At 34.5% G+C, this 15837-nt stretch overlaps 1 protein-coding gene across 1 annotated transcript in view; it reads right to left on the bottom strand.

Moving 5' to 3' along the window:
• The window catches only part of LOC140743253 (uncharacterized), a 41132-nt gene extending 25897 nt beyond the window's left edge, over positions 1 to 15235 (bottom strand). Inside the window, exons 1-2 of the mRNA XM_073074385.1 lie at positions 14984 to 15235; positions 13903 to 14398 (exon numbers count right to left, since the gene is read on the bottom strand). Coding sequence (XP_072930486.1) covers positions 13903 to 14364 — 462 coding nt within the window. The 5' untranslated portion in view covers positions 14365 to 14398; positions 14984 to 15235. The remainder of the gene's footprint in view (positions 1 to 13902; positions 14399 to 14983) is intronic.
• Between the last annotated feature and the right edge of the window lie 602 nt (positions 15236 to 15837).

The following is a 15837-nucleotide window of genomic DNA, read 5'->3' on the forward strand; positions in this document are numbered from 1 at the left end:
CTTCACTAATTGTCCTGTATATAGTAAAAACTGCCTCTTAACTACTTTAGAATCTGCTTTAAACTATAATGTAATGTATTTAGCAACCATTTTATAGATATATAACCATTTATACAGTAAAAAAGACACAGATGTGGTAGCCGCGTCCCGTATAAATCCAAATACTAACTGTTATTATAAATGCGAAGGTGAGTTCGTTTGTTTGTTACACTTTCACGCCTTAACTACCAAACCGATTGTCATGAAATTTTGTACACACGTGTTAGGAGTTTATAAAAGGACATAGGGTAACTTTTATACCGAATAGACACCGTTAACTTTTATCCCGAAAAAACACTGTTCCCGAGGGATAGATAATATTATAAATGCGAAAGTTAGTTAGTTCGTTTGCTACGCTTTCACGCCTTAACTAAAAAACCGATTGACATGAAATTATGTACACATGTTGTTAGGGTTTCAGAAAAATACTTTTTGTCCCGTAAAAAGTACGATTTCCGAAGCATATATAAAAATAAATATTGTCTTCGACATCCGACCGCGAGCGGAGCCTATAAGAAAATAAATATAGTTCAAAAAACTAAAAAACAAGCTTTTATGATAAAATCATTAAAAAGTAGAAAATAATTTTCAATCTAGGAATCAATTAAGGAACAGTAAATTGTATATGTGAAAAAAACGTGGAGTGCTCCACTTATCAATTTTCGAAAAGCACCCCTCACTTTTTCCACAATTATACAATTTACTGTTCCTTAGTTGATTCCTAGATTGAAAATTATTTTCTACTTTTTAGTTGATTTTATCATAAAAGCGTGTTTTTTAGTTTTTTGAACTATATTTATTTTATTAATTTTAGTATTTGTTGTTATAGCGACCATTATTATGCATCGTCTGTAAAAAAATCAAGTGTCTATCTATTACGGTTTAAGAGATAAAGCCCTGTGACTCTCGAACAGACAGCGGAGGGTTTCGTTTTATCCTTTGAGTACGGAACCCTATCATTTTACAAGATGGCATTATAGATATATTTCAGTACATTTGATTTATAGGGAAATAACATTATTATTTTCCAAAACTAAAAATCAATCTAGTAACTTTGCCTGAACGCTCCATAAGGCGCTTTCTCTCGCCTCGAAAATCGTTAATCCTGAGGATATTGATAAGGATAATGGTACAAAATTATTAAAATCGTGTATTGTCATCGGTTCTTGATAATTCTTCAAAATTTTGAATTAAACTGAACGTTCAAAGTGAATAGAAATCGGGCTCAAAGATTCCGTTACTGTTACGTACATACATGCTAGGGTTTCTGTTTTCCCGGCATATTTTTTTTCCCGACCCACGGGATTTCCCGACCACATTTTCCCGGGAATTCCCGGGAACTCGAGAAATTTTCAAAACACTATGAATTCTGTCTCCAACCTTTCTAACTCTTTTTTCTGGGCATTGCCCACTTCTTGCAACTTCGGCAGGCCAGGACCGTATTATACTACGCTACTCTGCTATACGGATTCGTGGAAAGACGTACGGATTAGTGACCGAACCATGTCAAATGTTTTATCCATTATCCATAAGGCCTCTAACAAGGTTTAACGACTGCTAACCAAGTGTTACGATACCTGAGATCGTCGAATTAACGTGTGATACAAAGTGAAGCAGCGCGCCACTATCGGTCATCTATATAGTAGTAGGCCGAGAAGTATAATTGTGCTATTATCTAAAGCTCCATGGGGTTAGGTTTTCAACGATGCCAGATCAATTGTAGGTGCATCGAGATTTTAAACTGTGTATAAAAAATCTATTTGTATAAATCCCGATACTATCTTAAAAAAATTAAAAAATTTAGACACTAACAAGGGTGCAGGACCGGATGGCATACCTCAATATTTTATAACTAATAGTGCACCAAATCTTGTTTTGCCCTTATATTTAATTTTTAAAAGATCTTTAGACACAGGTATTTTCCCTGAGGCTTGGAAACTAGCTAAAGTTGTTCCTGTATTGAAGGACGGAAACAAATCGCAAGTATGCAACTATAGGCCAATATCAATACTGTCTACTTTCGCAAAAATATTAGAATCTATAGTATGCCCGTTTATTCAAAATCATTTCAAGCAAATTAACAGCCCACAGTAACATGGCTTTATCACCGCTCGCTCAACAAGTACAAATCTCGTATTCTTTAACTGAGATGCTGGCACAAGACAATAATGGACAAATTGATGTAATATATACAGATCTCAGTAAGGCTTTTGATCGCGTGTTACATGGTATTTATGGTGTTACATGGTATGGAAATGGTTAGAATCATATCTCAAAAAACGTTACTTCTATGTTGTTGTAGGTGGATATGACTCGGAATTATATGAAATATCATCAGGTGTGCCGCAAGGATCCCATCTGGGGCCAATCCTTTTCAATATTTTCATTAATGACGTGACTAGCTGTTTTATGAACTCAACCCCCTATTTATATGCTGATGACCTTAAGTTTGCCAGGCGCATTGAATCTGAAAAGGATATTAAGCTACTTCAAGACGATCTAGACAGGCTTTCTGAATGGTGTAATTTAAATGGTATGTCACTTAATACTAAAAAATGTTCCCATATAAAATTTTCTCGTAAATTACATCTAACTATCATCCTATCATATTGCTAATCAGAAACTTCAAGAAGTAGAATCAATTAAAGACTTAGGAGTCATATTCGATAGGCAATTAACATTTGTTCCTCATATTGATTATGTAATGAAAAAGGCGTCTAATATGCTAGGGTTTGTAATAAGAAATGGCAAGTTATTTCGCACAGTTAAAACGAAAAAGTTAATTTTTAATGCATTAGTGCGTAGTATTATTGAATATTGTAGTGTAGTCTGGAGGCCACATTATGCTAGTCATATTTTGAGAATAGAACGTATTCAGAAACGTTTTCTATGGCACCTGTCTAGTTCAACGATGTTGGCGGGTATGTCAATGTCATACGAAAACAAACTAAAACATTTTAAAATTTGCTCATTGAACAAGCGTCGTGATTTATTGGATATACAATTCATATTTAAGATAATAAGACATAAATTAGATTGCCCGCAAATATTGAATAGTCTAAATTTTAGAGTACCCCGTCGTTATCCTCGTTTCAAGATCTCGCCTCTTGTACCCCTGCGACGAACAGTTTTAGGATCTAACTCCCCAATTCCCAGACTATGTAAACTAGTTAATTCATTAAACGACTTAGATATCAACTTTGATAGCATGTCTAAATTTCGAAAAAGATTGTTAAGTTTAAAGTGACAACAGAGCAGAAACAAAACTATGTTAAAGTTGTCATGTTAGTTCTGTCCCAATACATTAATTTATTATATATTTTACATCTGTTTTTTTGTATTCTTTTATAATGTAGTAAAAGAATCAAATTATATTATTATAATATTGTTAAAATCAAATTTAATTTACTTGCACTACTAGATTACCCAATGCACTTATGTATCTAAAATTGTTGTGCATGCTGTGTTTGCCTGTAATAGATTGTGCACGTAGCATAAGACCATTGTTTTGTAATTATTTATAATACATTTCGTGTAACAATTGTTGGCAAACCTTATTAAATAAATAAATAAATAAATAAAGAGCCGCCTTTATGTTAGTCCGCGTACATAGTAGTAGAGTAGCTGTAATCCATCCCAGATAGGATTAAATTCCTACCTGAGGCAACAGATGCACCGTTACCCGATCGAGGACTAAGCTAGAATCCATTAAAATGTTTGTTTCCCTTACCGCACCCTTCACACTTGAACAAAGCAGCGTTTAATACTTGGGTTATTAGGTAGAAATATGAGTAGGTGTGGCGGTGGTACCGCTGGAGTCGTACCACAATGGATTTTACCATCTTCAAAACTTACGTGGCATCTAAAATGATTCACAACAGACGGGTCTTAAAATCAACAGGGACAAGACAAACATCATGCCTATGACTCCATGTCACACCCGTATAGGTTGTTGTTATGCGAATGGGGTTACTCGCAGAATCCACCCCAGCTAGTTTACGTGCGGAAAAATATTGAGTGCTTTCTTACCCCGAATTCCTCATTGTCTGAATTTGAAAGTATTCAAGGCCAGTGACGACTTATGGCGCTAAGATAAGCCCCTTTACTGTAGGCTTTAGAAGCCTCACAGCCGAAAACTCAAAGTCGGAGGGAGCTATGATCAGAATTAAGTATAGCTTAGTCAGCTGAAGCGGCGTTGACCAGCCACATCACACGATAGGACCGATCGATATAATCAATGATAGTCTCGCCTTCCAAAGAGTTTAAAAATAATTAATAAACACAAAACAAATACTATCAATATGCTTATATTAGTGGTTAGAAAGTCTGCCTCTTACTCGAGGGCTCTGAGTTTAAAATGCACCGCAGGCGGACGCACAGCGGATCCTGAACAAAATAATGTTCCAGTCTTAACAATGAGTAGTTTCGGGAGCAGATCATAGACGTCAACGCGACGACGCAAATTTTTCATCGTGAGAAATGGGGGGACTCATATATCGAACTTCAAGCTTAGATCCAGGCCTTTCAAGTGGTCATAAACGGTTTATTTCTATAAATTTAAACTCTGGCCGATCTTACGTATTGTTATTGGCCGGTTTGCATTAACTAATGCCTTTATCAGCCTTAATCGGCCTACCAGAACGTAGTGCATCTTCGACTTCAAAATTGCCGGATCTAAATTTTGTAAACCAGTTCTGCCACTGGCGTACTGACAACACATCTTCTCCATACCCATGAGTTAATTTTTTTCTGACTTGAACAGTATTTTTACCTATTCTACAGTAAAAAAGTAAAATATGACGAAAGGCCTGCTTATTGCTCTCCAAATTTAAAAGGGCACCCACCAAAAACTATTGCATAAAATCAATTGAACTTATTCACACACAAGCCTTCCTATATCAGCTGTAAAAACATATAATGACAATGCGACTTAAGTGTGAAGTTAGCTGTGAAAAAATACAAATAAATCCTCTATCGGGAAAAAAACGAAATTACTTTCCAAACAACCCAATATTTCTTACATTGACATTATTCTTAATTTTTTAAACATATTTCATTTCCATCAGCTTGTAAGCATTACCATTACAATATAGTTGAAACTTCGGTATTAATTTGTGCTAAATGACATATTCTTACGCGATAAGGTCTACTTTAACATTGTAAATATGTTCTCACGGAGTATTGCATGTTAAAATCATCATAAATGTTAAAATGTATGAGTAATTTACGATTTTTAAAGTTCTTTTTCGGACCTTTGAAATTTCCCGACTTTCCGGGATCCCGGCCCATTTTTCCCGTCCCGACGCATCGTGTTTTTCCCGGGAATTCCCGATCCGGGAATTCCCGACCAGAAACCCTAATACATGCATACAAACGTACAACCCAAGCTAATAAAAGCGTGTTAATAAAAATTAAATCTATACCTATTTGTGTTTTCTTTACTTTTTCAATTACTTAAAAACCTAATATATCCGAAACTATTTGATAATCCCAAATAACTCTAATTCCGTGACTACCTGAAACCGGTCTCAGTAACAATTTTCATATTACCGTTCTGTTATTATAAATTCATAACATCCTGCAAATAGTTTTGACCAAAAATATTTTCACAATATTCAAAATACTATGTTATTCTCTTAATTAAGCCATAGCGCACAAATAGTTTTATTGGGCTACAGACTTTTATTGGGCAATAGTTTTGTTGGAGTGGGTTGTTAGCGCATAGTGGTCCAACAAAATAGTCGGTTTGGTGGTGAATGCGCAAACTAAATATTCAGCCGACTGATCTCTCAGAACTTCTGAGTTGGTAAGTAATTTTTGAAGTGTGTATAGTCCGCGCCAAACTGCTAGTCCGCTTTGAATATAGAAATGAGTTGCTTCGCCATAGCAAATTGTATCACTACACCTGCTCGCAACAACTTCAGAGTGGACTAGCAGTTTGGCGCAGATTATACCTATATAAGGAGAGTTATCATGGTAATGTGTAAATGATTATTTAACTGAAATGGTGTGTTCTCACAATACGGAAGTTGTTCCCTAAACATTTGGCAAGTATGCGCTCGTGTAAAAGAGCGACATACTCATTCAGCAGTCGGCAGAAAAGTTTGAAGGCAATTATGTAGCTTATCACGCTTTTTCATCGAACTAAACCGAATCGTTGTAATGTGAGCACTTACATGCCACATACTGATCGAAGGGTCGACCAAGCTATTACGCGATCAAAAGGGTCACTGCAAACTACACACAGTTTGCAGTGACCCTAATAAAACATTAATCCTTACTATTCCTTACTAATATGATAAATCTGAAAGTAACTCTGTCTGTCTGCCTGTCTGGTTGTCTCTTCTTCACGCCTAATCCAGTGAACCGATTTTAATGAATTTTTGTACAAAGATAGTCTGAGACCCGAGAAAGGACATAGGATAGTTTTTATCCCGGAAATCCCACGGGAAGTAGGGATGGCGATCTACAATCGATTAATCGGAAAATCGATCTTTTGGAACAAGAAAATCGATTATTTTAATCGATATTAGTAAGAATTGAATCGTAAACTATGCATTTGATCAAGTGATGATCTTTAGCAAAGTTGTTGTCCATGAGCCCGCGGAGGTTTCAGAGTTGGTACGACCAATTTTCGCCAGATGGCGCCACTGCCATTCCAATGAAGGTACGAATTTTCAGTTTTATGTTTGTTAGTATGTCATATTATTTTCTATTAAACGCGGGCGAAGCCGCGGGCAAAAACTAGTACAACATAACACAATACACATGTGAAATGGGTAATGACTTACTATTGTACACTGTACAGTGATCGACTTCAATTGTAATCATTTTACAATTACATTACAACTTAGCAAAAGTGGCTTTACGTTACTTAATGTATCCAGATTTGGTTGGTGACGAGTTAAGCAGTAAACTGCAACAAAATCACGTTCTAACTAACAACAATAGAACTCGGGAAGCCATTACCGGCATACACGAAATTCAATTAATATGTGAACAGAGATTTTGATGCACTTTACTACGATAACAACTTCCTCGATCGTTCTCATATGCGAAATATTATCTGCTTATTTATGTATATAGTACACGTCATTTAAATGGTAGATAATGATATTAGACAGATTGTAAAATTTATTTCAATATTTAACTATACTATAGAATTTTCATTTTTATAACTATAAAAATAACATACCCGACTGATTAATGTAATTCGGACAGTTAAGACGAATCCATGAACAGGTCACATGTTAAAATCCGTCCTCTTTGGGCTGTAGGGCGTGCCGAAAAATAAAACCTTTAACTCACATACGCTCAAAAACTTTACCCTCGACAATCAGGTAAAAACGACTTTACCATCGAAGGCTTAGCACGCACTACAATTAAACGCAAGCGAAATAGAAATACCTGAAAACGCAAAAACGCTTATGAACACGCACTGCGGTTGGCTTTTGGCTTAATTTTATTTCAGTACCATCATGGATTAATATTACTATGGGACCTTCGTATGGGACACAAAAAACGCGCTTAAATCAACCGCGATCGAAATGAAACAATTTAAGTTTTTTTTTTAAATCAGTCACTGAAAAAACTCACTAATACGTGCACTTGTATGGAAAGCAATGTGTTAAATGTTTTGCGGTGTCATACTTGCGGTTAAACGCGTGCATTTAATCATAGTGCGTGCTAAGCCTAAGAACAATGTTAGAAAATTCGATATGTCGACAACTCGATACAGGCTTATTTAACTTAGAAGACATTTCTATATATTAATACTCACGTCCGGTTTTCTAAAGAAAAGAAAAATAAAAAGACTTTTTATTTCACGGGGTCTCGGTTGAAGGTCTCTTCTATGTCCTATGAGTCTCTTTTCGCTTGGGCCATTCCATACCGTTACTGTCTTAATCAATCTATCATCTTGTATTCGCGATACATGTTCTACCCACCTCCATTTTAAACCAAAAATCCATTTTAGTTTTACTCCCATGTTTTATTTGCTCTTAAATAGATTATTCTCTTTGGTTATATATTCGAATTGCGTGTACTCGTACTTTATGCACTTACTTATTACAGTCCGATTCATAATATGGTGTCCAAAATTTAAACAAAGGTGTACCTATCAAGAAAATACGTTTCAAATGGTCTTAATTTTGAGGATATTAAAGTAATACAACGATGATACAATAATAATCTAAATAAATTAAGATCAATTCACATTTCCAATATTTACACGAGTATTACCTCAATTTCGTTCCATACAGTAATAATAATAAAAAACAAGGTTTATGGTAAAAAAATAAAATGTGATTAAATGTGATATTTTGTGCCGTTATTTTTAAGTTTCATAGCTCATGTTATTCATTTTAGTGATCGTGATTGAACTCGAATGTTTTCTCGTTTTCATAGCGCGTTTGTTAAATCCTGTGTAGTTGTTAAAGATTTTGTCTTTTGTTGAGTTTGTTTAAAGTTATTGTTTCTTGTTAATTTGTTAAGGTTTACAATACCTGCTAACTATAAACATGAACATGTCGAAATACCACAATATTAAACAAAATTTAGAGCCTAACTCTTTTTTTTTTGCTGCCCGCTTGACGTGAAATGCCTCATAGGTTAGGTAAGGTGAAGACCCTCTATTGTCATACATTATGCAACTTTGCACTTTGCAAATTCACTCTCATAAACCACAATCATTTAAAAAATATACAGTTGTCACCATCCAAACTTTTGTTTGAACGTGGTATGGGAATTTTAAGCGTAACATATATTTTAGTTGCTTTAATGATTTATATCGCGGATGGCACGTTGTTAATAATATTTAAAATGCCGACATGACGGACTTTTAAACAGCTCTTAAGCAGGTGAACGGTAGCTCTCCTGCCACTGTTTGAAAGCTTACCAACAAAGTTAAAGATAGGATCTAAGATAACGACGAACCCTCGCCAAATAAAATTATAAAAACGTTACTGCATTATAAAAGGCATATGAACATATTAAATGTATAATATTTTAACGTGGAGTCGGTGGGATTGATATTATTACAAAGTGTTAAAATCTTTTAAGTCACACGTGAATCTATTTCAAACCGTAAGAGTGTGTCAATGTCAAAGTATCCCTCACTTCTAGGTTAGAAATTGTATAACAATTATATAACCCACTTATTAAAACTAACACACTTCCAAACAATAGTATAGACGAACTACAAGTCAATGCCATCATGTGAAGACAGCGAATCCTAAAAGAAAATGCTATCTGCGGACTATGATTGTCAAAATTATGCTAATTTTATATGTGACTTTTTTACTGTTGTACACTTTTATACAGTTCAGTCATATTAAGAGGCGGTCCTGCCATGTGAAACACTGATGAATACAACTTATTAACTTCTCTTTTCATTAAGATTGTTCTTTAAATTGTTTATCACCTTTACTGTCGTGACATTAATGATCGTGAAAGACAGTACATATGAGAACATATGTTACTGATAAATTAGGCTTAGGGTAACATTTTTGTCACAATGTTCGCATGGCAGTGCGTGAAGCTTGAAACAGCAGTATATAAAGACACACAAACATTGGAAGACCTTGGGGATGTAATTCATTTGTCGTTTCCTACAACATCCATAAGAATGTGACAGAAACAAGACTCCTTGGGCTTAAATGAGTTAAGGTATAATAATGTAAGTGCATAACGTAATGTAACGTAAACACATAACGAAATACAGCTATGTATAGTAACCACTCTGCCACCCAATTCGATACCTTAATTCGCAAATCAGCCAACTCCACTTTTTGTCACAAAATGTTTTTTTTTATTTATTTTGATTTCGTTCAACGCCATTTACTATCGAAATAAATAAAAAAAATATTTTGACAAAAAGTGGAGTTGGCTGATTTGCGAATTAAGGTATCGATATGTATGTTTAATTCCGTTCGTCCTTTCCTCAGGTGGATTTTACCAACATTAATACCACATTTTCAAGGAATATATAATATTTGGGATAAAATTTATTTGACAATAAGGTGGCGAATTTGCGTTCGATTGAGACAAGGGTCACTTTTTGGAGTAGGGCGGTGGCCCAAAAAAACTAAGCTTTACTAAACATCTATCCAGTCACATTTTTAACTACTTGTTGTAATATATAGATGTAAATAGCAACTGGTTTTCGTTCCTTACTTTTCCTACGATATACCTTCCTATGCACGATATGTTAGACGTTTAGTATAAAAACGAAAAAATATGTAACTTACGTTAGCAAAACAATCAAAATCGAGGTTATTGAAAGTCATCATTATTCAAAGTCGTAATTCGTAATACGAAATATTATCTCTATTACAGTTTAATATTAAGTGAAATACGTAAGCTTCATTTTACATGCATATATTTTTAGGCATATATACATCTTATATGTAAAATTCTCGTGTCACAATGTTAGTTATCGTACTCTTCCGAAACGGCTTTACCGATTTTCATTTCATTTAATTTCACCAAATTTTATATGCATATTCAGTAGGTCTGAGAATCGGCTACTATCTATTTTCATACCCCTAAGTGATAAGCGTTGTTCACCCTTAACATTTTTTTATTTATATGGCAACACAACGTTTGCCGGGTCAGCTAGTGCTATGTAATATTATTATATGATGGTAAGTGGCTAGTGTCGCTCAAGGACATGTATAATGAACCCTAGATAAGACTTGATTCCTATGTGAGTTTGACCGCAGATGCGTTGTTGCGAAGAACTAAGTTGAAACGCCTCGAATAAGTATATCGCCCTTGCCACCTTAGCGAGTCACAGCAGCGCTACTCACTGCCGTTATAAGGCAGAAATAGGTACGGCTTAGGTGCCTCCAAAAGATTTTTTCCCGTAAGTACCTACCACGACAAACTTGGGGTGAACATAGGTTAGGGACTGACCTATAAAAAATACCTTAGTAAAAGTGTCACCGTTTTGAAACTATCAATTGTCTTATACATTTCTAAAAATTCAGTCCTTTTCGTCTCTTTTCGAAATCTCTATTAACAAGACATATCTTTTGGGCAACGTGTACTTACAGTTTAGTACTTTTTTTCACATACATATTTAAAAGATTAATTTTTATTTTTTTCATGGTTCCTTAACATGTTTTAAACAGTTACTTTTCAATACGGCAGACCAGGGGTTCCCAATCTTTTGTAACCCGCGGTGAAGTTACAAGTTAAATATTTGTTCACGGCGCCCTGTCCTAGCTAACTATTTGAAGAAGACAGTCGAAAGAAATAGCCCCTAAAATAATAGTAGTTACATTAGGTTGATCGAAACAAAAATTAAAACACCACAATATGAAATTGTACAATATGTTATTATAAAAGACTAAACGGAAATCAACAAAGATTTGAGAAAAAAAAACAAAAATTAAATACGATATTTATTTAGTCAAATCAATGTGAACCAAAACGCCAATATTTGTGGTGTCCAATAATAAGAGGATCGACTCACGGCGCCCCTCTTTACTTTCTACGGCGCACCAGGGCGCCACGGCGCACACTTTGGAAACCCCTGCGGTAGACCAACTATCTGGTAACTTACAGCCCCACATGACTCTAGATAGGATTTAATATTCCTACCTGAGGTCGGCACAGATGGGCCGCTATCCCTGAGAACTAAGCTGGAGCGCCTCAGAAAAGTATGTCACCTCACCCTTCAAACCAGAACACAGGAGTGATTAACACAGCCATTATTAGGCAGAAATAGGTTAAAGTACAACGAGTTCTACCGAATTACTATGTTATTAAAATTAATACATATGTATATGAATGAAGTTCTCTTAGTTCAGTAAGAAATATTAGTATAGATTGACATTTGTCTGATAAAATACTGAATGCCGATTTCATAATTTTATTATATTGACGAAACACAAGATAACTCGCAAGATGGTAATATGTTTATTACGAAATATCGTAGGTCGACTACATAAGGCTCACCACCTCGCATGTTTTTGGCTTATAACAGCAGAGTGAACGCTGCTGTGTTGAAGTTGAGGTGATGTAAATAAACAGAGATATTGACATGAGGCGATCCGCAATTTCTCAAGAGAAGCAACGTACCTACCTGTGACCGACATCCGGTAGATCCTCAATGATAATTATGTAGTTTATTACATATGTCTTGGGACAGTTAACGGACTGACGCTCAAAGGATCTCGGGTTCGATCCCCGGCCAAACAGATAACTAAATGATGTTTTTAGATTCCTGTTCTGGGTTTGGGTGTTTGTGTATTCGTCGATATAAGTGTTCATGACATCCACGACATAAGAAATCCTAGTATGGGGCTGAATAAAAATTTCAGCATAATATTTTGAGAACATAATTTATAATACAATCTATAAATATACCGTTATACATTTTTTTTTATTTAATACAGACGTTAAGTTACGTGTCCGCATTATTTTACAAAAATATAGTAACGTCAAGGTACGCTGCGCTATGACATACTTTATTACAATCTTACATCGATTTAAATACGTACATACTTAGTAAGCGGTATCTCGAGATAAACGAAACTATTTATAAGTAAGTTAGAACGTAAGGATTTCAGAATTATCAAATTTATTACTCGTACAGTTCTTACAAAAATCCTTACATCCTTCGGTCATTCAACTGTATCATGAATTTAGTTACAAATATATTTGTATCAAGGAACGTAATGTAAAGTGTGAATAAACGAGAAAATTTCACGCAAGTATCCAAAGTTGTACCTACGTTAAAAAGGGAAGGCGCCATTAAGTATTGACGTCACTCTACGGCATCTCCCTCTATTTACGTAAATAAGTACGAGACAGAACGGGACAGAAAATATGAGAGTTAAACATCTTCCTTCTCTTTTCCTCCCGTTGAAAATCGTAACGCAGGTTATAAATTAGTGGATCGGCAAATTTTCAATAGACGTAGATTTCTCATAACAAACAAATGGAATTGAGAAAAGTTTCATGATCTTTGTTTATTTGTCGCGACTTTACATTGTTCAAGACTTGTGGAGCTAATTTCATTGGGTGCTATTAAAAATGACCTGAATATATTATATTTGTTTCAAATTTCATTAGATTTCGTGTAATATTCGTTTTTTATTGCTGTAATATAGAAGGTGCTTTAAAAAACTAATTCAGATCAAATATTTATAATAATCATGTCAATAATTTCAAAATAAAAAAATGTTTTTTTTAATTACATGGTATTGAATCATTCATTTTGATTTTAATTTGTCTGTATAAAAGTTTGTATACAACTTTGCTACTTCTAACAAGTAGCTTAAGAAAGGTCCAAGTTGTAATTATTAAATAATTACTAATAATACAAATATATGATCAATTAAGTGTATATATAGTAAAATAGCCAACTGATTCAGAAATAACTAATTATACAGTTAATCTCTGGTATGCATTAATATTTAACATTATTATTGTCAACTTAAACTGTATCAATGCATTATCTCAGTGTCATGCATGCTCATTGCGCAGAATAATCAACATTGCAACACAAAGTTGTTGTAAGCATCCCAATTATTATTACAAACAAATGTAATGATACAATTCATTTTTGAAAACATAATATAATTATGTGTTTCTGTTTAAAAAATAACATTTATACTTGGTACTTATTTATAGAAATGTAACTGTAGTTTCATAAATACATAATTTGTATATATTAGCCTACTTTACAATGTTAATGTGAACTGTATAAATACAAGCAAGCATATTTGCGTACCACATTGGACATTTATGATGCATATGTAATGATAGAATTACTAATACGATGGAATCTTTTCAGGAAAATGTAATTGATTTTAATTTGTTTATATATTATTATTTTTAATAATAATATCTTACCATTGGCTCTGCAGTCTCCAGTCCTCTATGATCTTCCTCCATGGGTTCATCAGCAATTATTGCACTGGCGTCCTTTTGCACCTCGTCACCGTCAGGTTTTGTCTCAGGAGTAGCATCTATCGCAGGACTAGTGTCTTCAATTTTGTTACAGTTATTCTCTATAATGTCACATTTGTCTGATTCTCTCGGGGATTCCCTTTCAGCTGGTTGTGCAACACTCTCCTCACTTAGACATGGCTTTTCATCTGTCTGGGTTATGTTTCCATTTGTTGAGCATTCGGCACTATCCTCTAAAATATTGGGACTTGTTTCAATGTGGTTTTCTGTTACACTAGGCTCACAATCGTTTACCTCTACATTAGATTCTGGAGAAGGACCAATTTTGGCATGTAGTGCTGTGTCCGGACCTGCCACGGACATCTTTGAGGTCTCCTCCACCTGTCCATTCAATTCCCCATTCATGTTTACATCCAGCCACAATCCATGTGTCAAGTACCTGTCAAAACAAAACCATCTATTTAGGTTATGCTTTAAAACATTTAGTTGCTCATAAGAATCACCAAGTGACTGAGCGTCACATTTTTTTATAGTGAACCCCCCCCCCCTCGTCGCTCGCCCCTCTCGCCTGGTAAGGCGCTAGCAATCAAAATGGCGGTTCCATGGTAGAATTCAGCTACGTGTACGTCTGCGACTAGGACTGCAAAGGTCACCCCGACAAAATTAATTTTAACCGCACGCCACATCCAAATAATCGGTAATAAGATGTTTGACGAGCGCGAAAAAAACAAAACAATGCGCGAAACCACGACAACACTTTCGCTCCAAATTCACTAAATAACGCGATACTATCCACAAATTGTATACATAAAAAACATTAAGGCCACCCAGATTCCATTACAACTATTATTAATATAACTTTCAGTTAGAAAACTTGCTAATACTAATATTATGCACTGCAATTCCGTAAAGTAAACAATCGATGCCGGTATTTAAAGTCTCCACTGTTATTTTGATCATTTGAAGCTTATAAAATACTGTTTATGTACTATTTATTACGATTATTTAACAATAATATACGAACCCAATTCGAGCTGCAGTGCGCTCTCGCTCAGCCTTTCTGGTACTCGTTCGACGTTCACTAGTAACTTGGTTATTTCAATGGTACAACCCAGAACAGTTTTTGCCACTATTTAACACTCGCCGATTATGGATATCGACGTAAATATATTCACAATACAGAATACTATTCAACGGAACGTCACAAGTAACCATAAGAACTAATTTATATTATTCTTATAAATATTAAAAAAATCAGGGACAGTGCGACATGATCCCTCGCAACCGCACAAACGCAATATGGCGGCGATGAGTCAGGTCAGTCACGTGACTTAGCCAGTGGCGTACTCGAAACTAATGTCAAATTTTTAAGATTTAAAGCAAATAAATATTTAATATTTTATTTACAATTATATTGGACTAATAAACAACATAACTTTGTTTTAATAATAAGTTTTGTAAAAATTAAGTTACTACTTGACTTCACTGAAATCAAAAAAACACTTTCGAAAAAAAAGGCAATTTAATCGAGGCCGCAATAATTCTCATACACCGAAAATTAAACCCACGGTTTATTACAGCGTACTTATATAAGTAACATAATATCTTTAGAATAAGTATTTTATTTATTTTCATTATTAAATTGAGATATTTACAGACAAATTTTGTTACATTTTTACATGTTTAATAAGTAGATAAAGGTGGATAAAATACGACATTACACCATTGTGAAATATCAATAGTAGAATAAACATGACGCCTTATTAAATACTTATAGATTATCATTATTATTTTTATACAATTAGACAATTATTATAAACCTAACTAAAAGCCGATAGTATGGGGTAAACAACTGTTATATATAGAAGGATAAAACTT

Source organism: Epargyreus clarus, unplaced genomic scaffold, assembly GCF_041222505.1.
Source record: "Epargyreus clarus isolate Ecla_fem2 unplaced genomic scaffold, WU_Ecla_fem_2.2 ptg000007l, whole genome shotgun sequence".
In the NCBI taxonomy this organism is placed as follows: domain Eukaryota; kingdom Metazoa; phylum Arthropoda; class Insecta; order Lepidoptera; family Hesperiidae; genus Epargyreus; species Epargyreus clarus.